This window comes from Spermophilus citellus (genome assembly GCF_964194105.1).
Source record: "Spermophilus citellus genome assembly, chromosome: 1".
Taxonomy (NCBI): Eukaryota; Metazoa; Chordata; class Mammalia; order Rodentia; family Sciuridae; genus Spermophilus; species Spermophilus citellus.
Window position 1 is genome coordinate 88217508 of NC_138182.1, and position 26325 is coordinate 88243832.

The window sequence follows — 26325 nt, forward strand, 5'->3', positions numbered from 1 at the left end:
ACATGGTAGGCAAGTGCTATACCACTGAGCTCTACCTCCAACCCCTATCTTATATTTTTAGAAAGCACTGTAGGGTTGGGGATGAAGCTCAGTGGTAGAGCACTTTCCTAGTGTACACAAGGCCCAGGATTCAATCCCCAGCACTGCTTTAAAACAAACAAACAAATTAAAGCACTTTAGTTAATCAATACATCTATATTAGAGCATTTAGTAATTATGCCAGATAACAAAGGAGAGAATGGTGGAGTTATTGGATAACTCCATCAGGGGGCAATGCTGTTCTAAGTGGGTACAAGCATGGCAAGTTGACTTTTTAATGATATTTAAAGTTTTTTCTTACACTAATAATTGCTTTATTTAATTTTTGTTTTTACATTTTAGCTTTTTGTGAATATAGTCACTCTGTCTAAGCTGGGAAAGAGAATTAAATTGACCCAGTAGTAGCCTTCTGACCCAGGACAACTCTCTCAACCTGAATGCTATGAGTTGCTCACACCAGATTGTAAAACTAAATCATATCTGATTCATATTTTTCATTGGGAAACAACTAAAATTCCAGTGCTTTAAAGGCATGATATGTCTTGTGATCTACAAAGGACAGCATGACCCAAATTATAGGCAGACCTCTGTATCTACTTGTTCCCTATCCATGGATTCAATCGACTACAGATAATATTCTGAAAAAAGTTGCATCTTTACTGAATATATATATATTTTTGTTGTCATTAGCCCCTAAACAATACAGTACAATAACTTTTTAATAGTATTTACATTGTATCAGGTGTTATCAGTCACCTAGGAGTAATTTAAAGTGTACAAGAGGATGTGGGGAAATTCTTTGAAATACAGCAGCTTTTTATATAAGGCACTTGAGCACCCTCAGTGTTTGGTGTCCCAGGGGATCCTGAAACCAGTCCCAGCCAGATACTGAGGAAAGACTATGCATGATGACCAACCCATCTGTGAAGCACATCAGAGCTGGTCAATGACTGGTGAAGAAACTTATTTTGAAAACCTCCTAGGTTTCAAACATTCCAAGAAAACAAGCAAAAAGTATTACAGATGCACGGATACTGATCATTGCTTTTGTTTTGAGACACACACACACACACACACACACACACACACCGGGCGGGGGGAGAAGGAGAGAGAACAAACACGGGTCCTAGTTAGTAGTTGGAAGTTCCGTTCGCTTATGGTCTTTTGGAGCCAACCATTCATACGGGAGGTGCCATAATTAGATAAATTTATGCAAGCCGCCCTAGGATGTTGGCTCCTTCCCGGGCCTTGGCTTAGCCTGTGACCTCCTCCACAATGAATTGGGAGCTGGTCCTCCAGGAGCTGCTTGGGGAACCCTGGAGTGCTCCGCAGGGAAGGGCGGGGTAGCACCTGTTGGACCTCTGTCCTGAGCCCCCCATGATGAGAAAGGTCTAAGCACATGTGACATCATCTGACTGAGCTGGATGGGCCTTAGTGGGTCTGGAGGGCCTTGTAAACGGAGGAGCAAATGCCCCTTGCAGTGCTGGCCAGGCTGCAGGCCTGAGCGCAGAGCTGGTTGGACCACGCTCCGCCCCTGCATCCGCGAGCGGAGGCTGCTCAACGGCCCCCAGAACATCACTTTCTTTCTTCTTCTGTTAAATTTATCCTGCGCTGATCAAAGGTTGGTTTATCTAAAGAAAAGAAAGAAATGTGCCAAGACATTTTCCAATATGTTTAAGACCCAGTAGTTTCAAAACACAGTGGGGTTCATCTTTCATAGGGGACATTCTTTCTGTAAGTGCAACTCCTGATTCTTCTATTTGATTTTGTAGTGAAATGTATTCGTCACTCAGAAATGGAAAAGATCCCCTTAAAATATTTGTTTACTTTTCCCTAGTAAGGAACTAGTATCGGTTGTAAAAGGTACATTGATTAAATGTTATGGCACATTGATAAGTTTGTATTACTAGGAAATGCTTCAGGACATGCTATTAGGACAAAAATTGATGTTATTTAAAGAAATACCCAAGCTGCTACCTTTCTGAGTTGGATTTGTCTTGTTTTTATGATGTTGGAATTCAAGCCCAGGGCTTCCTGCATGCTATGCAGGGACCACTGAGCTACATCACTATTCCCAGATTTTATTCAATTTTATTTATTTAGTTAGTTAGTTTGCTTTTTTTTTTTTTTTAATCTGTGAGTTGGTTTTTAAATGTGTTCTTGGTTTCAGAGATACTTCCATGGTTAGGAATCTATTTAACACATATTTTATGCTCCTGTTATTAATGAGGCATTTTGCTAGAGACTAGGTGGTCATGAAGAAACTGGAAGGTGTTCTCACACAACTGCTAGTGTAGATACCCCTGTGGAGTTTAATCAGCTCTGCGGGGTTCTGGTAATGAGATCTAATTTGAGAGTTGATGAGGGAAATAGTCCAATTTGTTGTTAGGAGTTATTCCTGGCTGAGTGAACAGCATATGCAAAGAGTGGAGACCAGAGAAAGGAGAGCACATTGGAGAAACCAAGAGCAGAGTGACACAATGCAAACCTCAACCCATTTCCACTTCTCAGGTGAGAGCTGCCCTTCATTGCCTCTGTGGAGCAACCTGACAGAAGGCCACAGCTTGCAGCATGTTTGTTTCCCTAAGCTGTTGTTTTCTTGCATGAGTCCATGCTCAAGGTCATGACCCAAGCCTATTTACAGCAGTTATGTTTACTATTATAATTATGGAACTTACTTAGACATCATATATGCTGATTAAATGTAAGTAGGAGACCAAAGAGTCTTTGAGTCTATGAAAATGAGTTTGAATACTTTGGAGAGGCTCAATAAACATAGATTGCTAGGCTAGGGATGTAGTTCAGTAGTAAAGAGCTTTCCTAGTGTGCACAAGACCATGGGTTCCAATTCCCAGCACTGTTAGCACAAGGTGCACAAATGACAGAGCTGGGGAGCAGACTTCAGGTCAGGAAGCTCTTCTTTATAATCTGCCAAACACCTGATGTGGCTCATTTTCAGGGATAAAATGGCTACTGACCATGAGGTTCCTGGTTTTATATATAGTAACAGGAGTTAGTTACTTTTGGCAGGTAGGGGGCAGGCCCAGATTATGGGAGGATCATTTAGGGCCAGCCAGGAGGTCAGGTAGGTAAACCATATCCTTAAAGCACAACTGAAAAAACTAAGGAATCTTGTACCCAGATTGCTTTGTTAGTGTCTCTGGTTTTATTGCTGTACTTTAAAGAAGCCAGAAATGGGAATCATAACTGAAGCATTGTGGATGTGGATTATACAAGAAAGATGTGGAATTTGTTTCAGACAACCATACACTAAGAGTCCCTCTCCTTATCATGACAAAATGAATAATCGCATCTTTACATGTTTTAAGTTAAGATGTTTATGGCATAAATACTTCAATTGTTTTTTCTGGCCTTTTGATATTTAGGCAGGTCCCCTGAGCTCCAGGTGCTTTCCACCTCAAAGCTGTAGGTCCCTGAGGCTACGGCAAGGTGAAGGTGAGGGGGAAGGGCTCAAAGGCGGGTCTAGACTGGAGATCCAGCTACTAGAAGTAGAAGGAGCCTGGGGCAACCAGGAACCACTGAAGTGTTTTAAGTGGAGTGAGATGGTTAGATTTGCATTTTAGAGAGATGATTGGATAGATTGTGGAGCTAGTGGGAGGAGTCTGTTTCTTAATCTTGTGGCTACAGATACCTGAACCAGAAAATGAGTGTAATACTGGAGAAATGAAGAACTTGGAGGTCAAGCAAACTGTCTGGATGTTTTGGGCAAAGGAAAAGGAGGCCGTGCTGTCACCATGCCTGGGTGACACCAGAAGAGCACATGGTTGGGGAGCTGTTTCCTATTCAGGTGGGTGGAATAGGAGCCAGTTTTCAGTTCAGTTGTCATCACCTTGGATTATAAAGTCTGATGAGGGGGAGGGAGACCCAGGCTGGAGGTATAACCACATGGGAGTCATGGGGGTGGGGAAGGGTGAGCAATGAGAAGAGGCTCTTTGGGGCAGTACTGAGGATCAAGAACATTTGGGAACCAGTAAAAGGAGAAGCTCAAAAAGGTGACAGAAAAAGTAGCCAGAGAGGTAAGTAGAGTCCCAGATATACTAGGAAGCCAGGGGCTTTGAGTGGGTGAGTTAGGCAAATGCATAACTAAGTGTCAAAGGCAGCCAAGACTCGGTGGGTTATGCCTGTCCTTTCATCTACTCGGAAGGCTGAGGCAAGAGGAAGACATAAGCCAAGAGCTCCCAGGCCATAGTGATAACTCAGCAAAAAAACAAACAAAAAACCCATCGCCTGAGTAAAAAATACCCTTGGGATTCAGGGTGAGGAGGAGCCTGCCTGGTGACCTTGATTAAAAGTTTGAGATCAGCACCAAGGTGGGACCAGAACAAAATAGAAGGCTATGGGAGGGGTCAAGGCTTTAAGATGGAAGTATTTTATCTACTTAGCTTAATCTGTGTTGTTGGTTTTCTGACTTTATGGCTGAAAATATCCCATATTGCTAAGGATTAGTTAAAAATAATTTGTTTTTGCCCTATCTGAAAGCTCATTAAAATGAATGTGCCAATTCTTATCAAATGGTTTTGATGGAAATAGCAATGTTACCTTTATATCAGAAAGTTCCCTTCGTTGATTTAGAATTATTTAATATACCAACATTGAAGAAGTTAGAGGAATTATTAAAAATACCGAGTGCTTATATCATTTCAATTCTCTACCACTGAGCTACATTTCCAGTCCTTTTTTATTATTTGTTTGTTTGTTTGTTTGGTACTGGGGATTGAACCTAGGGGTACTGTCCCCCAGTGAGTTAGACCACTGTTCATTTTATTTTTCATTTTGAGAATGTGGCTTGCTAAATTGATGAGGCTGACCTCTAACTTGAAATCCTCCTGCCTCAGTCTCCAGAGTTGCTGGGATTACAGGCATGTGCCACCATGCCTGGCTTCATTTTTTTTAAAAAATGAAAGTGAACCATAAGAATTACCAAAGCATATTTTTTTGAAAAATCTTTTAGTAAAGTTAAGAAATTTATTAAAACTCTGTGTTTGGCACTGGGGTTGTGGTTCAGTAATAGAGTGCTTGCCTAGCATGTGTGAGGCACTGGGTTCAATTCTCAACACCACATAAAAGCATAAATAAATAAAGATTCAAAAAAAGTGTCCCTGCATCCTCTTCTCCTCTGCCTTAGTTTTTTGGTGTTCATTGTTTTAAAAATTCCTATTTATATTTTAGGGCTGGAGTTGTGGCTTAGTGGTAGAGCACTAGCCTAGCATGTGTGAGGCACTGGGTTCGATTCTCAGTACCACATATAAATAAAATAAAGGTACATTGACAACTAAAAAAAAATTTAAAATTCCTATTTATATTTTGTTAGATATAACAGATTTACACATTGATAGTTCGGTTAGAAACAGATCGTACCATACTTGTATTTTTCCTTAGGAGGACCACCTGAATAAGGCACTAAAAATTCTGGATACAGAGAATTAATGAATCACTAAAGGGTGTGGGGGGGGGTCTCAAATAGTTATTCTGGCTGCATATTGTTGTAATTATTTTTGTGAAAATTAATTTTATTAACATAACTTTGGGTTAGAAAGCCAGAGCTGAATTTTAATTTTCTGTTGACTAGGTGTCAAACCCTGGGCAATTTAGTTAGCTACAGTCTTTTTTTTTTTTTATGTACAATGCAGTGATATTTAATATAGTTATAACATTATGCAGCCATCCCCATTATGTAATTTTAGACCCTTTTCATAAAACCCAAAGGAAGCTTACTACCCAGTTTTTCTTTCTTCCCAGCCTTTGGTAACTACTGATCAGCTACAGAATCTTTAGTGCAATGAAGAATTTTTTTTTTTTTTTTTTTTTTTTTGGTACTAGGGATTGAACTCAGGGGTTCTCTACCAATGAGCTACATCCCCAGTCCTTTTTAATTTTTTTATAAGTTGCCCAGGCTGGCCTTGAACTTGTGATCTTCCTGCCTCAGCTGGGATTAAGGCCTGTACCATTGGACCCAGCTGCAATGGGAGAAATCAATTAATATTACCTACCCCACAGATGTAGAAGAATGATCTGGTTCACAGAAAGTATGTAGTAAATAAATATTAGTAGCTAATCAGGAAAGCATTAATTTGTGCAGGGACATGGGTAGTGATGAGCAGTGAACTGTTTCCATCCAGAGTTCTAGTTATTTATTTAACCACCCTAACTAATGGCTTAACCCTAGATAAGTCATGTAATCTAACAAATAAAGCCCTAGAGGGCTAGGGAGCTAGGAGACTATCAGGAACAATGTTCTCTCTAATTATTATACCATATATTGGTTAATAAATTTGTTAAACAAATTTACAATATATACCCTCATATTATTAAAGGGGAAAAAATTTAACCAAATCTTTTCCATTGATTTTCTTGACCTCAAATTGCAGTCATTATCCAGTGTTTTCAGAGACTCCAGTAAACATTTTGTTACAAGTATGGGAAGAAGAAGAAACCACAACAGGTGTTGAGGTGCACTTATTTGGGTGTGCACATGCATGTATGTTGTGCCTTTGTGATAATTGTGAGCACACCATTTAAGCTTTCTGTTTGATCTCCATTTCTTAGATCATCACTTTATGTTTTGTTTATTTAAATCACTTTTCAAAATTTTTCTTTCAGTAATGAATCAGAGAAAATATCAAATTAGGTCTTACTTGCTGAGCACCTGTTTTGGGTGATAACAGAGATCTTGGAAAGCTGGTTGGAGTTTTGGTGACCCAGGGTTTTGATTGTTAGGTGTGAATGTCATGTGTCTTGCCCAGTTCCTTCTTCCTTTCCATTTCCACTTTATATGTTCATGCCAAGGAACATTGGGTGTTGGTTGTATTTATCTCTAAAACAAGTTGGATTCGTTTACTTATCTTTAGACAAGTACTTGCAGTAAGAGTATTTTCCTGACTGCTAAGATGGTACACAGCAAAGTCACTGTCTTTTGAGCCTGCTGAGAGATAGCATAGATTCCACAGAGTCCAAGGCATTTAGAAATTATGAAAGGCTTCTGTGTGCAGGAACAAGGATTACAAGCAGGGACATCAGTGCCTGAAACTATATTGCCTGCAAGTCTTGGAGATTACATTAGCTCCAATAGCAGTTCTCTTCACTGGTATTTCATGTCTTATCATTGCCTATAATCAGGGTTGTTTTTTTTTTTTAAAGAACATAGTGTTCCAGTTCTTGCTCAGAAAAACATGATAAAGTATTTAACATTTTCCCTGCAAACTCATGAGATTTCATTTAAAACCTTCTCCATTTTAAAAATTGAATTTGTTCAAATCTTCCTGAACTATTGAAGAATGAACCTTCTTCCAAATATCACGTGTCTCCTTACCGAGTTTCAGACAGTGGATTTTAAAAGGAGAGGAAGGAATGATAAACATAAGAAGAGGGAGAGTTAAGTGCTCTGGACACCTGGCAAACAACTTCCAAGTATCAGTAGTCTGTCTGTTACTGGCTTGTTGCAAGAAGTCTGAGGCTTGAAGGTAGTGGGTAACCTTCCCTAGCTCAGCTAAGTGCAGCGGAATAGTAGATAGTGGGGCTGGCATCCTAACCAGGTGCAACAGTTAAGAGAACAAAGAAGACTACAGAAAAGCAGAGATATATTTATTAGACCTTGAAGGATGAAACCTGCACACAGAGGACAGGAAAGTGCTGGCCTTTAGTGAAGAAAGTGCCTTGTCTTCTAAAGGACAGTTATGATTTATTTGTTTCTGCATTAATCCAGGTTGTAGTCAGTGCCCAGGTACAGAATGTCTTGTTTGGAGCAGTTTTTGGAGCGCATAGGCTATGGGTGGGGGTAATGATGGGAGGGTTCATTTAAGCCACCGAGAGCAGATTTTCCACAGTCTTATGTATTCAAGTCCACATGACACTAGGATGAACAGCTGTAGCTTTGAAGGCACAAAGGCACTTTTCCTTTATCATTGCTTTCGACGCATACTGGATGCTTTTCACAGTTTGTTCTTCTGACTCCGGCTTCGTTCTTCTGTGCTGTAAGTGATTGAACCCTTTCCTTCTGTGGCGAAGAGCCTGTGCCAGTCAGCCTGCCGTCACCATCCGGAGCAGTCGGTGTGCTGAAACAGTGGCTACTGTTAATTCAGTGCATGCTAGAAAATGGTATGCTGTACATGGCATTAAATGTCTTTTAGATTTCCTTGGAAACTGGCATAACCGACCAGGAGATTAATAATACAATGTCTGTTTTTAATCCATTCAGAACTAAGGAATCACCCTGGGTACTCAATTATTTATGCTAATGGATAAGGGAATATTGGTCTGAATAACTGATAGCAAATGTTGCAAATTATTTCCTGTTAAGGACATCTGCCATCCCAGCTTTAGAAATAACAATCAATTTTAGCTGTGGGAGGTGGCTAATGAGTGTCCATAGATCTTGGTTATGTTCCTCTTGGTTTTGGGTAGCCATTGCTGGTGTGGGAATTGGCACCATTGGTCAGTCCAGCCAGTGATAACCAGAGGTAGGGGTTTCTTGGTCCTCGACTGAGGTGATAGCTGTCCTTGAGCAGTATTGTGCTCAAAAATAGCATTGCTCTGCCCTCCAGGGCTTCCTACTCTCAGCACCTGCCCCGTGGCTCTTGGGAATAAAAGCATGTTAAAACCCAGGGGAAACAAAGTTCCTAGGATATTCCTCCATTCTGGATATCTCTATGACATTAACATTGGGAAATTACTGCTTTGGGGAAAAAGCAGCAGTTGGGAAACTTTGGTTGCTAAGTAGGTATGCAGTGCTAATTCTACACATCATCAGAAGGTGTGCATGTAAGAAGATCTGTACCATATTATACTTAAGATACCAGAAATTCAGCTTTAATGACTACCTACTCAATCTCAGGAAACAATCCTGGAGGGGTAGAAAGGTGGACTGCTTTGAATTTGAGGTATTACTACTAACTTGCCTCTCCAATAGCCTTTCTTTTGAATATACATGTAAATACATATGGGTCTTAGGCCCACTTTCTCTAAAGTAATTTAAATTCCTGCTTCTTTTTTTTTCTTTTTTTTTTTTTTTCAGTGGGGATGGTGGTCATTGTGATGGTAGTGGTGATGTTGATCCCCAACCTTTCTTCACGCCTCTTCATTTTTATTTTGAGGCAGGATCTTGCTAATTGGCCTAAGCTAGCCTTGAACATACCATCCTCTGCCTTCCAAATTGCTAGATTACAGGTGTGCATCAACACACCAACCTTAAATTCCTATATTTATAGAACAAAATGATCAGAACATTCCATGTGTTTTCAACATTTACTTTATTCTGATTGCTACATATTTGATATTAATATATAATTTGGCTCTCTTCACTTCTGGGATTGACTCTCTGCTTACTTCTTGTGTTGCCAGTAATAAATGTTTCTAACTGCCCAGTCCCAATAATATATTGTAATGATCTCTTGCCCAAAGGAATTTGGGAGGGGAGCAGGATTTTATGACTTCTTTCCACTATCCTTAAGTTGTTTTTGTTTTTGTTGGTGCAAGGCATTGAACCCAGGGACACTTTATCACTGAGCTACATCCCCAGCCCTTTTTGTTTTCTATTGACAGGGTCTTACTATGTTGCTGAGGCTAGCCTTGAACTTGCAATCCTTCTGCCTCAGCCTCTTGCCTCACTCACTATAATTGCAGGCATGCACCACCATTCCTGGCTGCAGAAGGTTTTTGTTGTTGTATTTTTATTGATTTGGCAAATATAGGCTGTAATCAGTGAAATTTTTTTTTTTTTAACTAGAGGTCAAACTTACTTATTCTATTATACTCTTTTCTTTTTAGTAGTGGCTTCTTCCAAAAATAGATTGCTAGGTGAACATCCTTAGAGAAGATACCACATTTCAGTTCAGCATTTGTTTATGTATCAGTTTTTTCTTCTTTTTTATCTTTATTTCATTTGGAATGCCCCATAAAGTAAGTTTATTTTAGTGAGTACCTCGGTTCTAAGGTCCTGAATTCTCAGGGCTCCTAATCTAGTACCCTGACCCCATCTCTGGACTTAGAAAAAAATCTCTGAGAAACAGAAGCTGTCCTGTACCAGACATTTGTGGAAAGTGAAAGTGCAAACAGACAGAACAAAGGACCTGTGGCAACGGAGCTTTTTCTTTTTGAAAACCAGCAATTTAAAAAAAAAAAAAAGAAGAAGAAAACCAGCAATTTTAAGAAAATGAAAGTGCTGTGGAATTTATTTGCCTTTGTTAGAATGGATGCCCATAAGAGTGAACTCCCACTTCTCGCTGCTTTGCTTCTCAGTGTTGGGAATTTTATCTCTTCACTTGACTAAAACCATGCCTTACTCCTTCCTTTCATAGTTTTCTTTAGTTTCTGAATCAATGAAAAGAAGCACACTGGTATTCAGGATTTTGCCTCATAGCAGGGTTTCTCAAGGAATGTTGCACAAGAACAGTGGACAACACACAACAGAAAGTTGCCCAGAACAACAGCTCTCACAGCTGAGTGTGCATTGGCACAACCAGGAATCTTGTAGAAAGGCAGATTCTCAGTCCACAGAGCTGGGCCCAGCAATCTTCATGTCTGGCCCGCTCCCAGGTCTTGTGAACACCGCTGGACTGCAGGTCCCTGGGTGAGGCTATAGACACTCTCTTTGGAGTAGTAATGTGTTATGGTAAAAAGAAAACTCTGACCAAATAAGGTTGGGAAGCTCTATGTTAATCAAGATTACACAACTTGCCGGCTGGACTTCTTATGCCTGTTATTACTGATGAAACTTGTGGGGTGTCCAAGGAGTAGATAAAGCATACAGTAGGTTTCAAACTTTTCATGGATCATCTTAGGCAGCTAGCATTCCACAAGGTAGACTAGGAAACTTTACATGACATTCATCTGCTATTAAAAAAAGGTATCTTTTGAGTCTATAATTCAATAAAGCACCATATTTATTGAGAATAAACGTACCCCTGTTGTACGAACTATTAATCATTTTAAATATTTGACTCTTAAGTTATCTTTTAAAAATACTTGTGAAGGGCCTGGGGATGTGACTTTGTGGTAGAGTACTTGCCTGGCATGGTGGGGCCCTGGGTTCAATCTCCAGCACTGAAAACAAATATGAAGGAAAAACTTGAAACTGATTTAGTTGCTTGTTATTCCCAGTATGTGTTTCACTTTTATTGTGGGTGTGTCTGCTTGTTTTTTAATAGAGGAAAAAAAATGTATTTCTCCCAGTGCTGGAGGCTGGAAGTTCAGTGTCAGGTAGCCAGCACCTAGTTCTTCTCACTTCGTTATACATGGCAAGAGGGGGAGTGCATCTCCTATGAGGTTTTGAAATTATGAGTTCCCCAGAAAACTTTACTTAGCTGGATTCAAGCATGGGATAGAACATTTCAATAGAAACAACCATAAATATTTGAAGATTAGAAAAGCCTTTAACACAGTAATACAGTCAACACTGGTATTATAATTGTGTAGCTTTGCATTCTGAGTTTGTGCATGATTTTTTATTTTGTTGTATTTTTTGTGGTGCTGGGATTGGAACCCAGGGCCTTGCACATGCTAGGCAAGTGCTCTTCCACTGAGCCACACCTCTAGTCCCTGGTGCTGTGATTTCTATGAGAGCTGGCATGTTAGTAGGGACCTCAGTGTTTTTCTGTGCGACAGTAGCAGCACAACAGCTAAGATTTACTAATTCCCCATGCTGTTCTGAAAATAGTGTATTCTAACAATCCAATGAGGATTATTGGTACTCCAGTCCCTCTTCCCCTGTACCCCCTACAGATGAGGAGACCGAGATGCCTAGTGGAAATGTTCCCTCATTTAGCTGTGGTCCACCAGGTAGTCATGATGCAACAGGTTTTTGAACATAGGCTCACCACTGTAAAGCAAGTGTTTTACTAATTGGCACTATGGCTTTTTAAACCCACATTTATGACCTTGTGATCACTACTTTGCGTATATTATCTCATTGTTCATAAAGTTAAAAAGGCAGTGGCTTCCTATCATGAAGAAATTGAAGGAAGCACACTGTTTGTTAACAGTGTCACAATGTAAAAGAAGAACCTTGCTCATTGGGACAATTTGGGAAATACAGAAAAGTACAGAGGAGATAAAAATAACCCATAATGTTATCTAGAGAGAACCTCCTTTAAAACACATTTTTTCATTAGAGAGGAAAAATATTTTGTTTTAAAAAATTCTTTAACTGCACTTTATAGCACCTCAACTTGTTTGTTTTGTTGTTTTGTTGCAGTGCTGGGGAGCCAACAGAGTGCCTGACTTATGTTAGGCAGGTACCCTAGCACTGAGCGCTATCCCCAGGCTAGAGGATATATATTCTACATAGTAACATATACATATTACTTGCACAGAGTAGGGTATGCATGTACTTATTTACTTGTGCATCTTTCAAATAAGAAATCCCTCTTTTAAAGTGGTTTTATAAATTTGCATAATATAGTATCATAACTCAAATTTTTGTCATACCATGGTGTGAAATCCTAACTCAATTTTTGAACCAAGCGACCTCTGTGCTTTTCTCTGGTGAAATAAAAGCCTCTGGAAAAGCTCTGTGAAAGTCTAACTCAGGTTTGGAGATTACAGTTAAAAGCAGCAAACACATTTCTACCACAGTCACCAAGGCTCTCCACTGCCCCTGACAGGCTGTAAGTGTGCTGGGGTTTGGTGTGTGTAGGTTTTGCTTTAGTTTAGAATTTCTTCCCTACAGTCCTCGCGTTGTGATGTCGCTGGAGCAGCTAGCCCTGGGTCACACAGAGTGAGCTGTCAGTTTCTGGGCAGACTCTGGCCAGGAATCCACAGGGTGTCGGGGAAGCAGTGCATAGCGGTTCTACAGTTCCCGAACTGCCAGCCTGCCTATCTTCCCCTACACTGATTTCTGCCACACCCTTGACCTGCCCTGAATGTTGCTGTTTTTCAGTCGCAAGGATGGTAGCTAGAGGGGAAATAGCAAGATTTTGGAGTCTGGAAAGCCTTCACATGGGTATGTGTAAGGGAATGGATCCTTCTGTCCAGGAGACTCTGCTGTCTCGACTCTCTCCAAGTTGCAGTTTGTGCACTCTCCCTTTCCCTCCCTCTCCCTCTCCTTCTCTCTCTCTCTCTCTCTCTCTCTCTCTCTCTCTCTCTGTGTGTGTGTGTGTGTGTGTGTGTGTGTTCTGGTCAGGTGTGAATGTGTACAAAAAAGCTGATTCCTCCCAGGAAAGGGTCCTGAGGGGAGGTTTCATTGCAGACATAGTCCATCAAAGAGATTGACTTTGTTCATGGCACAGTACTTAGAATGAAAGAGAAAATAGTAAGAGTTAAGCATGGTCTTTTTTTTTCCTGTAAGAGCCGTGGGGTCTGGTCTTGGCTACTGGTACTGTTATTGATTGCTACTTATTCATTTCATGAAATTTCCTTTATTTAAGAGGTTATAAATACATAAAATGTTCCTTTATTTAAAAATTTTCTTTATTTAAGAGGTTGAAATACATAAAAATGTTCCTGGCTAAATTTAGGAGTGAGATTGGAGGTTGTGAATTGATTTGGGGAAAATACTGTTTCAAAATTGATATTGCCTAGTCTTCGGTTATTTCACCGTCTCATCACACCCTTTTTTGTATTTTTAATTTCTTTATTACACTCACCCTAACTTCTTAGTTTTTCTAAGTATTGACTACTGGACTAGTCCCTATTTGAATGCAAAAGAAATATTATGCTAAGAAGTTATAAAGTATAATCCATGTATTCTTAAAAGAATCTGTGTATTCTCTTACTTGCTTAAATTAAAAAAAAATACTACACAAAAAGAATTTTCTCTGGCTGCTGTAACAGATACAGTAGATTTAAAAACAGATCTTGTTTCTGTTTTTGCCTTAAATAGACGCCAGTAGCTTGCACTGAAATGAATGAGAATCGTAGGTGACAGCTTGAAGGCAGCCTTAGGCCTTGTCAGAGCAATACTGTTTGGAGTTTGTGCTTTCTTCCTTGTTTTGATTGGTTTCTCTGCTGGCCTGGAGAAGACAAGGATGTGGTTATGGCTTCTGTCTCTGGCTGATTGTCAGAATCAGACTGGTGTTCCATTGCACTAACCCAAATTTAGAAAAAGGAAAAAGAGTTGCCCCCAGATTTCTATATTAAGAACACAAACCCTACCTTCACAGTGGCCTTGCTGGTCACTCAAGTGGCAGGGCTCAGTAATGCCAGCATCCCACACAGTACCCACTGAGTAAGGCCAGGATGAAAGGAGGGGGTGAGCGGGTGTCCTACTCTGGGAGTTGTTGCAAGGGAGGGATGGTGGCCTCCCTCTGACCTGCAGCATTCCTCCAGGCCTGGGAGATGATCCGGAGCTGCTTCCTCCCACATTCATGTAGAGACCCAGGAGACGCCTGACTCAGCCTCTCAGGGGAATGCTCTGTGTTGCTAAAGGCTCATAGCATGCCAGAAGCTTTCCTTGGAAAGCTTGTCCTTTGGAAATGGATTTTGGGGACCTGTTCCCCTCCCCATCATACCCTTACGGAATTGGGAGAAAGCTGCTCCTGCGCCAGAGCACCCCTTTCACCCTGGGCTCAGCTTCAGTGGACTGGCCCTGGCTGTAAAGGGCTGGCAGCTGTCTCCTAGGCCTCCCTGCTGGGAAAGGCCAGCTATGGAGTTGTCTTCACTTTCCCTCTCCGAAAGTTCCCTTGAGCAGTGTGTTCCTAAGACAGGTCTGTTATACTACATGCACATGTATGGTAAAATGACAAGTGCTATGTGAATTGACTGTAAATGATAAACTAGTATAAGATAAGGAATGAAGCTCACCCATGGTGGGTTTGCTTTCACTTGAAAAAGCTGGTGAATGTTTGTGAGGCCCTTTGGGATACTTTGGTGATCCTTAGGGGGACGTCCAGTGAGAATAGACAGGGAGCCCTTCCCATTGATGTGAGTTAAGTGAGGCCAGAGGCGAGGCAGACTCCCCAGGATTGTTTTGGAGCATACACATCTAGTCTGAATCCAGCCTTACCACCGGGAGTAGTTAACCTCTTTGAGCCACAGTTTCCTCCTCAATAAACGAACAGTAATAATCCAGAATGCTGTGAGGCTCACAGATGATTTATGTCAGGCTGAGTATGATGCCTGGAATACACTATAGCTCACTCGGGGGATGCAGTGGAACTGGCTGGAATCTTTCTGGGTTCCTTCCACCAGTGAGAGGCAGCTGTGGGAGCTGTAAGGGGCAGTGAGACACTGGCTGTGAGTGAAAGAAAAGAGGAGGCTTCTAGCACAGATCCTCAGGTGCCAGAGAGGATGGACAAAAAAAGCCATCACCAATGCCAGAAACCCAAGGAAGGACAGCAACTAGCTGAAAAGAGGAAACAGAAACCTAGGGACCAGCCAAAAGTGAAACCTGAGGGCTTAGTGGGGTTTGGCAGCCCACACTTGTAATCCCAGCAACTAGGGAAGCTGAGGCAGGAGGGATCACAGGTTCAAGGACAGTCTGGGCGACTTAGACCCTGTCACAACATAAATAAAAAACTGAAAAGAGCTAGGGATGTAGCTCGATGGTGGAGCACTTGCCTACCAGGTGTGAGCCCCTGGGATTCAATCTCCAGCACTGCATTTAAAAAGAAAAAAAAAAAAAAAAAAGAAAACCTGAGGGCTCAAAACAAGATGCAGAGAAACCCCAAACTTGAATCCTAGGTCTGAATAGGAAACAGGATGGAGATCAACCTAGAGCAGGAGGAAGCAGAGCTGCTAGGCTGGTGGTGTGTGGGGTGGGTGGGTGGGGGTCCCAGAGGTGCTGGCTGCCCAGTCTCCTGGTGCAGACCTACCCTGGCAAGTCCCGTGAGACCCATTTTACAGATGAGCACGGTCAGGCTCTTTCAAAAAGTGATCTAGAGCGTATGTGAGGCAATTTTAAGGGTAAGGGTAAGTTTAAGGGTAAGTTTTCATTTTAAATTGGGGGGGGGATTTATTTACTGGTAGTTTACTTAAAGACTTTTATACCCATTTTCAGAGGTTTGCTACAAATTTAGTTTAGTCATAATATAACTGGCTTCTGTCTGCTCTGGGCAGCCAAAGTCAAACATGGCCCCAAGTGGTATGCTGATGTAAAGCTGTATATATTGGGAGAACCATCTTATTTTCTGCAGTACAGGGGAGTGAACTCAGGGGCTCTTTTCCTCTGAGCTACATCATTTTTATTTTTTATTTTGAGACAGGGTCTCACTAAATTACCCAGGCTTGCCTTGAACTTGCAATCCTCCTGCCTCAGCCTCCCGAGTAGCTTGAATTATAGACATGTGCCACCATGTCTATAATGGCTGGGAGACTATCTTTAAACAATCCTTAGACTTTATGAGAGGTATCAGTGAGGGCACTTATGTTCATTGCTGGGGCCCTTTTTTATTATATTATCATTCAATATTTCTAAAGATTGAAAAATACTATTTATGGAGAATGGTTTAAAAGTCTACATTGGGCTTAAAAGTGACTTAGGTGACAGTGATATTTTACATTCTAGAGTGTGAAAGATATTTCATGCTGTAATTCATTCAGCTAGCACTGACTAGTAAGCATGTTCCTCATCCTTGAGAAAGTTCAGGGAACAGCTATAAGCTAACTTAAGTGTAAGAACTTGTACATACACATGGTAAGTATTTTGAAAGAAGTAAAGCTGATGTGTTTCTAGAACATTGAAGACAGATTGTTACTGTAGGGGATCAGGGAATAATGTGAGAAAAGAACTGAAAAATCATGGAATTCATCACCAGGAACTGACAGACTTTTGAAGGATGATTCGGAAGTTGACAGGCTGTTTTGGGAGGGAGGTTGCTGCATGTGGAGAAGTCAGCAAAAAGATCTTTCTCTTTTTATTGGAACAGAGAATACTCTTTGGTACCAGATGGCTATAGCAGAGCTTTCTGTGCAATCAGAATCCATTTCTCTGCAACCTGTGGCTTCCTGCATGGATAGGCAGTGAAGGACATGCCTCTTGCACAATCCATTCTTGTTATGTAGTTTAAGTAAGGTCACTCTGAAAGTCCATTGGTTCCCAAATTTGGCCAGGCATCAGAAAGAATCATTTCGGGGAGCTTTATGAAGACAGATTCTTAGCAAACACTCTCACCCACCCACCTTGATTCAGTGGTCCTGAGTGGGGCAGGACCACTGAACCAGAATGGGAGTGTTTGCTGAGAAAGCTTTTCTAAACATTCTCCATGTGATTGAGTACCCCAGGTGTCTGGGAACCATTAACGAGGAGTGGGTTGGGTGCCCTGGCAGCCAAGTGGCATGCTTTGACACTGCTTGTTCCCTCTGTGTGCATCTCAGTGGTTTGAGGGTCACTTTCTGGGTTGAGGCATTCCACCCTTGGAGCAGCTCCCTGTGAAAGCCACTCAGGTCTGTGCACACAGCTGCCTGCCTCTGCCAGCCATTTCCGCTTTTGAGATGGGAAGTCCCGAATTGCTTATCTCAACCTTGAGGAAGTCAGTAGGAGTGATCAGCAGGAGGTTTTCTGAAGTACATGTTTTTAACAGATTGTTCAAAGCCCGGGAATGTCCCCAAAATAAGATGAGGGAAATCCCCTCTGAGAAGCCTGCTGGCTGGGAAAGGGTGCTGCTCATTAGCTACTATGCTGGTAATAGCTGGCCCATGGTGGAAGTATTGTCTTCAGACCAAGCCCTGCTGAAGCTGAAGTTTGGCATCTTAATTCTCACCTTCCGTCTGTTTAACAAAATGCTCCACATCTGCCTTCTCATCCCTCCTCCCTCTCTCAGCTAGCTATGCAGGGCAGGGATGGTTTCCTCTGTTACAAATGAGAAAACAGAGGTCAGAGAGGTCAAGGCCTTTCCCAAGGTGGCCACTCTGGGACTCAAATCCAGATCTTGGGATTTCCAGTCTAGTTCTTTTAAAATCCTGGCACTTAAGCGTGTAAAAAATAAGCCATATGGGAAAGAGACCTTTTGTTTGTCATGAGGACAAAGCTCCAACAGGTTGTGGGCAAATAGGAAGGTGTTGTAAAAAGCAGCACTGCATTGTTGGTGCCCTTTGGTGATTCCTGACCCCCAAGTTCATCTTGAATCAGTTGCCAGGTATGATCTTCTTATTTTTATTTATTGGTTTTGCAGTGTTAGGGATGCGACCCAGGGGTGCTCTGCTATTGAGCTCTATCATCAGCCTTTTTAAATTTGAGTTGCTAAGTTGCCCAAGCTGGCCTTGAACTTGGTGTTTTTCAGCCTCAGACTCCTGAGTTGCCAGGATTATAGGCACATGCCACCATGCCCAGCCAGGTGTAATCCTTTCACACATGTAAAATCTGAGTTCAGACAGAAGAATGTTATTTGTCTGAGGAGTGTAGGGGCTGCTTATTGTTGGCTTTTTTTTTTTTTTCTTATGTCTTCTTTAATTGTAGAAGTCCTACTGATGTAAGATATGGCACATCCTCTGTGGATACAACACTGTTCTGCATTCTTACTCCTGAGGCCAGCTCTGGACAGGACTGGAAATATAGACATGTGGACTCTGGGAGGTGGTGGTGGTGAGTTCTCCTCAGGTGGCAGCCGTAGCCTGAAAAGCTGGTCAGTTCATCCAGGAAGTAAACAGACTTAGAGCATAGAGGAGACCTTTGAGGCCAAACCTCAAGATGCTGCCATGTAAGGGGCAGGGCTAGGAAAGGGGCACATGGTGCCTTGGGATGAAGGTGGCTCAAGTAAGGTGCTCAGGAGACTTGGGAGGCTGGCATTTCCAGGAGTGATCGCTCAGTGATTGTTAAATGGGAGTGTTCACTCACTCACAACGTGTTTGGAATTGGCGGTACTCTGTGGAAAAAACTCATTCTAGCCAGAGGTATGTGCTGACGTCAGTATGGAGAGCTTTAGAAGATAAAGGGGGCTCTTCCTGCTTGGCTGAAGCTTTAAGAAATGCTGTGCAAGGAGAACTCTGGCTGCTGTCATGTGTATGACAGCTGGAAGTTTAGGCTTTTAAAGGTGATTTCAGTTTGGAGCAGAGTTGGCTCCGTATTTACAGTAGCATTTTTAAAAAATGGCTTTTCCATACTTATTTTCTCCAACAAAACAGTAGAGTTATCATTGAGAATGCAGAGAAACTACATCCCATGCTCTGCTGGTAGGAATGGGAACTGATGCAGCCACAATGGAAAACAGGATACAGCCTCCTCAAAAAACTAACACTACAAAATCACCCTATGCTTCAAATTTTTTCTTTCTGGGTGTATAACTGAAACAATTCAAAGTAGAGTCCCCAAAAGAAATTTGCACACCCACCTTAATGGCAGCATTATTCATTTTAGTAGAGGTGAAAGCAATCCAAATGTCTATCCACAAGTAAGAAGATAAGCTGAATGGAGTGTATACATAAAAATAGAATATCATGCTACCATTAAAAAGGAAATTCTGGGGCAGGGGCTCAGCGGTAACACACTTGCCTGGCATATGCGAGTCACTGGGTTCAATTCTCAGCACCATGTATAAATAAATAAAGGTCTATCAACAACTAAAGAATTTTTTTTTTTTTTTTAAATTCTGACACATGCTACAACATAAATGAACCTTGAGGACATTTTGCTCAGTGAAACAAAGGGACATACTGTATGTGATTCCACTCATAGGAAGTATCTAAAGTAGTCAAAATCAAAGGGAAAGAAAGTTGAAAAGTGGTTGCCCAGGAGTGGGGGCAGGAAGAGAGGAAGTTGTGCTTGTTGGGTATGGAGTTTCGGTTTTGCAAGATGAAAAAGTTCTAGAGAGCTGTTACACAACAGTGTGAACACACTTAGCACTTCTGAACACTTAAAAGGGGGGGGGTGGGTGTTTGTTTTATCATAATAATTTCCCCCAGTTTCACTGAAAAACATTGAGATTGATTGATTGATCGATACATACATACATATTGAGGATAGAACCCAGGGGCATTTTACCACTGAGCTACATCCCTTAGCTTTTTAAAATTTTTTATTTTGAGACAGGGTCTCGCTAAGTTGCTAAGGCTGGCCTTGAACTCATCGGCCTCCTGAGTTGCTGGGATTACAGGTGTGCATCACTGTACCAGCTTTTGAGAACTTATAATTGTTCTACATCACACAAAATTCCCCTGAATAAAGGGTTCCCATTACTAAGTTTCATCTTAGCTGAGGGTTTTGAAGTCCTTTGCAGTTGGTAAGGAAGTGACCCTGAAGAGGATGGAGACAGCAGCTGCCCAGGCCTGTAGGTCTGGGTCATTTAAAGAGGTCTGTCCCTCACCAAGAGGTGGGTGTGGGTGTTGGCACCCAGTGGGCACACATAGGGTTTTCATTTAAACTGCAGGTTGGTGTTTCTCCATCAGCAATTTGTAGTTCAGTTTAAAACAAAAACAAACAAAAAAATGACCACTTATTGTAAGTGTTTGCCACACAGAAGCTCCTTTAAGTAGAATGGAATCGAATTACAGGAAGGCCTTGGAATACCTCGGAATAGTGTCATGGAATACTTTCATAGTGCAATAGATAATTACTGTGTAATTTCTTGTGAAATCATGAAACCACTATTTTAAGTTTACCTTGGAAGTATTGTATAGCTTGTCTCAGGGAGGGAGACAGGAGCCCCAAACACTAGCTGGAGAGTTTTCTAGTGCGATGAACACTGGTGAGAGTCGGGGAGACCTGCGTTTCCATCCTGGCTCCGATCCGGCACTTGTGTAGCTCAGTTTAATAACTTAACTTCTTGGAACCTCAGTTTCTTCATGGGAAATTTGTAGTTCAGTTGGAAAACACTTATCGAATGCTTTCTGTATGTCAAGTATTATGATAGAATCTAAAAATAGATTCTGTCCTCCCCTGAAAGGAAGTCACTGTCTTTAAAGGGAAACAAAGATAAGGACAGTGAGCACACATGCAGCATTATGATACAGCACTAATCCCCTCCAATCTAGACACATACTGAAAAGTCCAGCTCTGTAAAACACATCTAAATTATAGGATAAAAACACAAGAATCATTAGCTTAGAAGGAACTTAAAATCAGGAATATATTTAAGGTCACGAAGGGGAGAGGATTAAAACAGAAAACTGGATCAGGTCATTGACAGGCCCAATTGAGAACTGTAAGCTGGGGTAGGAAGCAAAGCTTAGCAAAGCACCGGAGAGTCAGTAATTATGACTATTCTCCAGAAGGGTGTAAAGTACTAAAGTTTTAGGGCAAGGGGGTTTAATATCTGCTTAGTAGTTTTTGTCTGGTTACCAACAGCAGAGGGCCTACAAGGGAGGTAGTACTGCTGGTGGGTAAAAGTGAGAGGCCCGATGCACACAGCTGGATGTATTGGGACTTCAGTTTACTTGTGTGTAATTGGGTACCAGTTACAGTACCAACCACATAGCATTGCCAGGAGGATTATATGAGCTGATACACCCTAGAAGGCTTAAATTGGTACCTGGCACATCAAGCACCACATTAAAGAATGTCTGGTGCTTCTGTACTGTTTTTTACTTTGCAAAGTGCATTTAAACATCATCATTTCATTTGAGGCTTACAACAAATCAGTAACAATTACTGTTGAGAATTTACAATCAGCCCTGAGAGATGGGTATTTATTATTCACCATTCAATGGATAAAAAGACACAGAAAGTCCAAAAACTCACACTCAAATAAATAAATAAAAACTTTGCAGCACTGTCATTTGAAGGCAGGTCATCTGACCCCCAAACCATGCTTTTAAATCACTATCCCATATAGCCAGGCATTACTTAATGACTAGGGCACATTCTGAGAAATGCATTGTTATACGATTCTATGATTGTGAACCTCCTATAGTGTTCCTACTAAGACAGAATAATATAGCCTAGGATACACCTGAGCTTTTGCTCCTAGGCTATAAACCCATACAGTGTGTTCCTGTAGTGAATACTGTAGGCATTTGTAACCATGAACCAATTTTATATCTAAACTTAAGAAAGGTACAGGAAAAACATGGAGAATTTTTCTACCGCATTTTAATCTTTGAAAAAAAAATTGTAGTTGTAGATGAACAACATGTCTTTGTTTATTTATTTTTTGTTATTATTTTTTTGCTACCAAGGATTGAACTCATTGCTCTTGGCCACTGAGCCACATCCCCAGCCCTATTTTATATTTTATTTCAAGACAGGGTTTCACTGAGTCACTTAGCGCCTTGCTTTCACTGAAGCTGGCTTTGAACTCAGAGATCCTCCTGCCTCAGCCTCCTACACTGCTGGGATTACAGGCATGTGTAATCGCGCCTGGCTCCGTTTTGTTTATTTTTATATGGTACTAAGGATCGAACCCAGTGCCTCACACGGTGCTAGGCAAGCACTCTGCAATTGAGCTGTAGCCCTAGCCCCTCCATTTTAATCTTATGGTACCTCTGAAATGTAATTATGTAGTTGACTGAAATGGCATGGCCATTTCCTCCCATCTGTCTAGTATTTATTGGGCACATAGGTGTGCCAGAGAGTTGTCTAGTTACTAGGATTGCAAATAATGATAGATCAGACTAGTTATTACATTGGTAACTTTTATTCAAGCCAGACAATAAAATGTAGTAGATGGTGATGACTGCTACAGAGGGAAATAAACTGGGGAGGATGATATAGTTTTAAATGGGATGGTCCAGAAGTGCTTGCTGGGAGGGGTGCTGGGTGCAGAGGCAGCAAGCCCTGGACAGAGGGCAGCGCCTGTTTTGTTTGTAGTCAGGACACCAATCAGGGCCAGAGCAGAGTGGGAGGGGTAGGAGGCACAATGTGTGCCTAGGGAGGGCCTTGGGACTTTGGCTCTCTCCTCTGTGACTGGTTTTGAGCAAAATAATGCCATGAGACTGAAGAATGATGTAGCACCATTATTCTGGCCACTTTGGAGAGAATCCTCTGTTGGGGCAGCCACAGGGGGGCCAGAGACGGGCAGCTAGATTGAGTGAGCCCCAGCCATGTACCCCAGGCCTGGGTGGTGGGAGACCTGTGAAAGGTGGCCAGGTTCTGGCTACCATAGCTACCATAGGAGTCAACGGCAGACTTAGTTTGCTGGTGAGTCACATGTGGGATGTGAAGGGCACCAGGAGGAGAATGACCTGTGAATATACAAAACATGTAAACCTGCTCAACTGCAGCTAGATGGGAAAAACTAAAGTTGAAAGAGGTCAAGTGACTTGCTCCAAGGGCATTTATCTAGAAAGGCAGTGAAGCCAGGATGTTTATAAGTTATTTTATTTTGAATTAACAAGTAACAATTGTACAATCCTACATAGGATACAGTATGATGTATAGGTGCATTCATTGTGTTATGTCCAAATGAGGCAGTTAGAATATTCATTACTTCTAGCATTTATTATTCCTTTGTTTCATCCAGGGATTTTTTATTCTATCCTTTCCCTTTTGCACACTGCCTGTCTCCCACCCCAGGCCCCTGCCCTGCCTCTCCCAGACAGCAAGGTGCAGTGACTACCTTTAATGTCTGAAATGTTATTATGCTAATGTTCTGAGTCACCAGATCTATGTGTTCTTGCACCTCCTTTCCACAGTGCTCAGTAGATACTCCTCCATGGTGTGGAAACCACTGCTAAAAATCTTTCTCATGACCCACCTCGTTCTCCTGTGTTTATGGTAGCAGCTCAGAGGTTTCAGTGTTCCAGGTCCATGTCTCTCTCCAGAGGGTTCCATTCTCATATCTCCTGTAAAGTTGAACACTTCTTCAATGGGTTCTCCTTCTCATTAGACTTGTTTAAATTGTGGATTGTGCACGATCATTACTTTTACTGATTTTCACAACAACAGTCTGATTAGATGGTAGGACCCTCCCTGGGCAGATATTGTTTGGTGGTTCTTTGAGGGAGAAAGTGCAATTATCAGGGCTCTGCTCTGGGTGGGAGACCCAGACAGACACCTCTATTTTTACTGAGCTGCTGCTACTCTTCCTCTTCTTCCTCCCCCCCCCACTCTCTCTTTCTTCCTCCCTCCCTTCCTTCCTTTCTTTCGTTCTTTCTTTTTTTTTTTTTTTTTTTTTTTGCTCAACTGCAGCTGAAATGTGATAAGGAAAAATGCTGTTGGTTCCAGGCAGTGCCAGATCACTGTTGGCCGACATCTGAAGATTCCTGAGGCTTTGGGCCTCTTACAAACCTTGGTTTTGTATATATTGTGCTCAGCCTGGAGCACTAGAACATAAAGGTAGTCACTGGACCCTTCTGTCTGGGAAGCTGCCAGGATTGGAGGAGGCTTTTAGCTTTAGTGCTATCTCTTTTTTAGTCTAAGACATACTTGTGCGTGGAAAAAAATTATACTTGCTTCCCAAAACTTTCTTCCCCTAGCCTCCTAAAACACATACCCAGGAAAGTGCACTAGTCAAGGTAACCTCCAGTTTTGTTTTTTTTTTTAACTTTTTTTTTAACACAATGCCTTTATTTTTATGTGGTGCTGAGGATCAAACCCGGGTCCCGCCCGTGCTAGGCAAGCGCTCTACCCCTGAGCCACAATCCCAGCCCAAGATAACCTCCAGTTCTGACCTCAGGGGAGGAAGCAGAAGTTACACATTTACAAAGGAGCCCGTCCCTATGCTTGGTACAGGCTTGAGTATGTTTCTCTCACCCACACACACACCCAGAATCAGACTGCAGAACCACCACCAGCCCTACACTCCCTGGGGTGAGAAGTTCCAATAAGAAAGAGGGGGTGGGGAGAATGGAAGGTGGGTCCTATTAGGTGGTGTCATTCCTTGCCACTTACTGGTTCAAGAGACAGACACAGAGTGGGTTCCCTGCCTTTGTCCTCCCCCCACTTCTACTGGAGTTCCACTGACCCTGCTGTGCCCCTGACCGTGCTGTCCTCTTTCCCTTGGTGAAGCAGGGAGAAGCGAGGGTCCAGCTAAGGCTCTGGAGAGCTTCCCATTTTTGTGCTCAGATCCAGGAACATACCTTTCTCTGCAGCCCCGTGTCTGAGGCATTCCCTTTCAGTTTCACTCCCCAGTCCCTGGGTAAGATTAGGGATGGGAACAGGAGTGGGGGGTTGAGGTGGGGAAAAGATGCTAGGCACCATGCACCTGCCTAGAACCCCAACTTGGTCCCTACCGAGAGCTGGAACTGGGCCAGTAGCATCATCAGTTCATCCAGGGTTCACTGACTTTTCTGTATTCAGTGCACCAGCCTAGGCAGTTACACTCCAGGGGCACAGGTGTGCAGACCTGTGGGTACAGCTGGTTCACCCTAGGCTCACTATAGGACTCTGGAAAGGAGGTGACTGCAGCTATGTTGTGGGATTTCCAGGTGGCAGGGGCACCCTGCAGTGGGAAAAGCAGTTAAAAAGCATGGGCTCATCAGTAGACGTGTCTGGGTAGAGTGCCCCTAACACTGTGTTCAAAGCTTGGGCACACAGGACAGGGGCAGCCAGTGGGAAAGTAGCTGGAGCAGAGTGTGAAAGGAGTGGCTAGGGCCAGGCTGGGAAAGGCCCAAGCTGGCCAAGTAACCACTCAGTCACGGCTCTGTCTACCCACCATCTGCTTTGTGAGCATGGTGCCTCTGCTTTTCCAGCTTGAATTCTTTATCCTATCTGTATTTGGAGAGGAAAATCTAAGAATCCAGCACATGAAATACAGTTCATGTGGTTAATTTTCAGAGTGTTTATAACCCCCATTGTTGCAAACTCCTTCAGTAATTTTTCCTATTTTTAGTGTAAGAATTTGAGGCTTTGCTTAAAAATCCATTACTCTCTACCACACAGCCAAAGGGTTGAGGGAAGGAAAGGACTGAGGCAGGTAGGATGCAGGGAGGAGGTCCTGGGATGGTCCAAGGCTACATGTGGGTCTGCAAAGCTCCTGGGATGTATCCATCCAGCTGTGATGGGCTGGGAATAGAAAATGCACCTTGGATTTAGCAGCATATAAAAAGTTTAAAAAAAAAAAAAGTTCTTCAGTATAGAAAATAGGCTTGTTCACAGAGAGTAAAGTTAGTAGAAATGTAGATTTGCAAGTCCAAAGTCAAGCAGAGCACAGCCGTGCTCTGATCTGTCTAGCCCTTCCTCCTTCCTTCTGCACTGGTTTTCTTCCTCTGGTATTCCTTTTTTTAAATCCTCGTAGGAGCTTGGGATTTTCTGAAATCACGTTGACTTCATCCTCTTTCTCTCTCCAAGCTTGAGCTTAACCTCTCCATCATCCTGGGACTTCATTCCCCACAGTCCTTTCCCCAGTCCTTCACCTTGTTGCTACTGGCTCCTTCTAATCTCATTTCTCCCAGCTGGTTTCTCTGGCTTCATTCTCCTCCCCCTCCTCCAATCCTTCCTTCACATTATAGCAAAGTTGTTATTTAGCCCAGCCCTTGTCACCTTCAGTACGATCACCACAATAACACTCTTGCCAAGCCCCAGCT

At 42.3% G+C, this 26325-nt stretch overlaps 1 protein-coding gene across 2 annotated transcripts in view; it reads left to right on the top strand.

Moving 5' to 3' along the window:
- The window catches only part of SPATA13 (spermatogenesis associated 13), a 147762-nt gene that overhangs the window by 99445 nt on the left and 21992 nt on the right, over positions 1 to 26325 (top strand). Inside the window, exon 1 of one of the 2 annotated variants that reach the window (XM_081277706.1) lies at positions 12807 to 12994. The exons of the other annotated variant lie outside the window; for it this stretch is intronic. Within the exon in view, the coding sequence (XP_081133832.1) occupies positions 12940 to 12994 (55 nt within the window). The 5' untranslated portion in view covers positions 12807 to 12939. Of the gene's footprint in view, positions 1 to 12806; positions 12995 to 26325 lie in introns of those variants that run through there. 2 annotated transcript variants of the gene reach the window in all.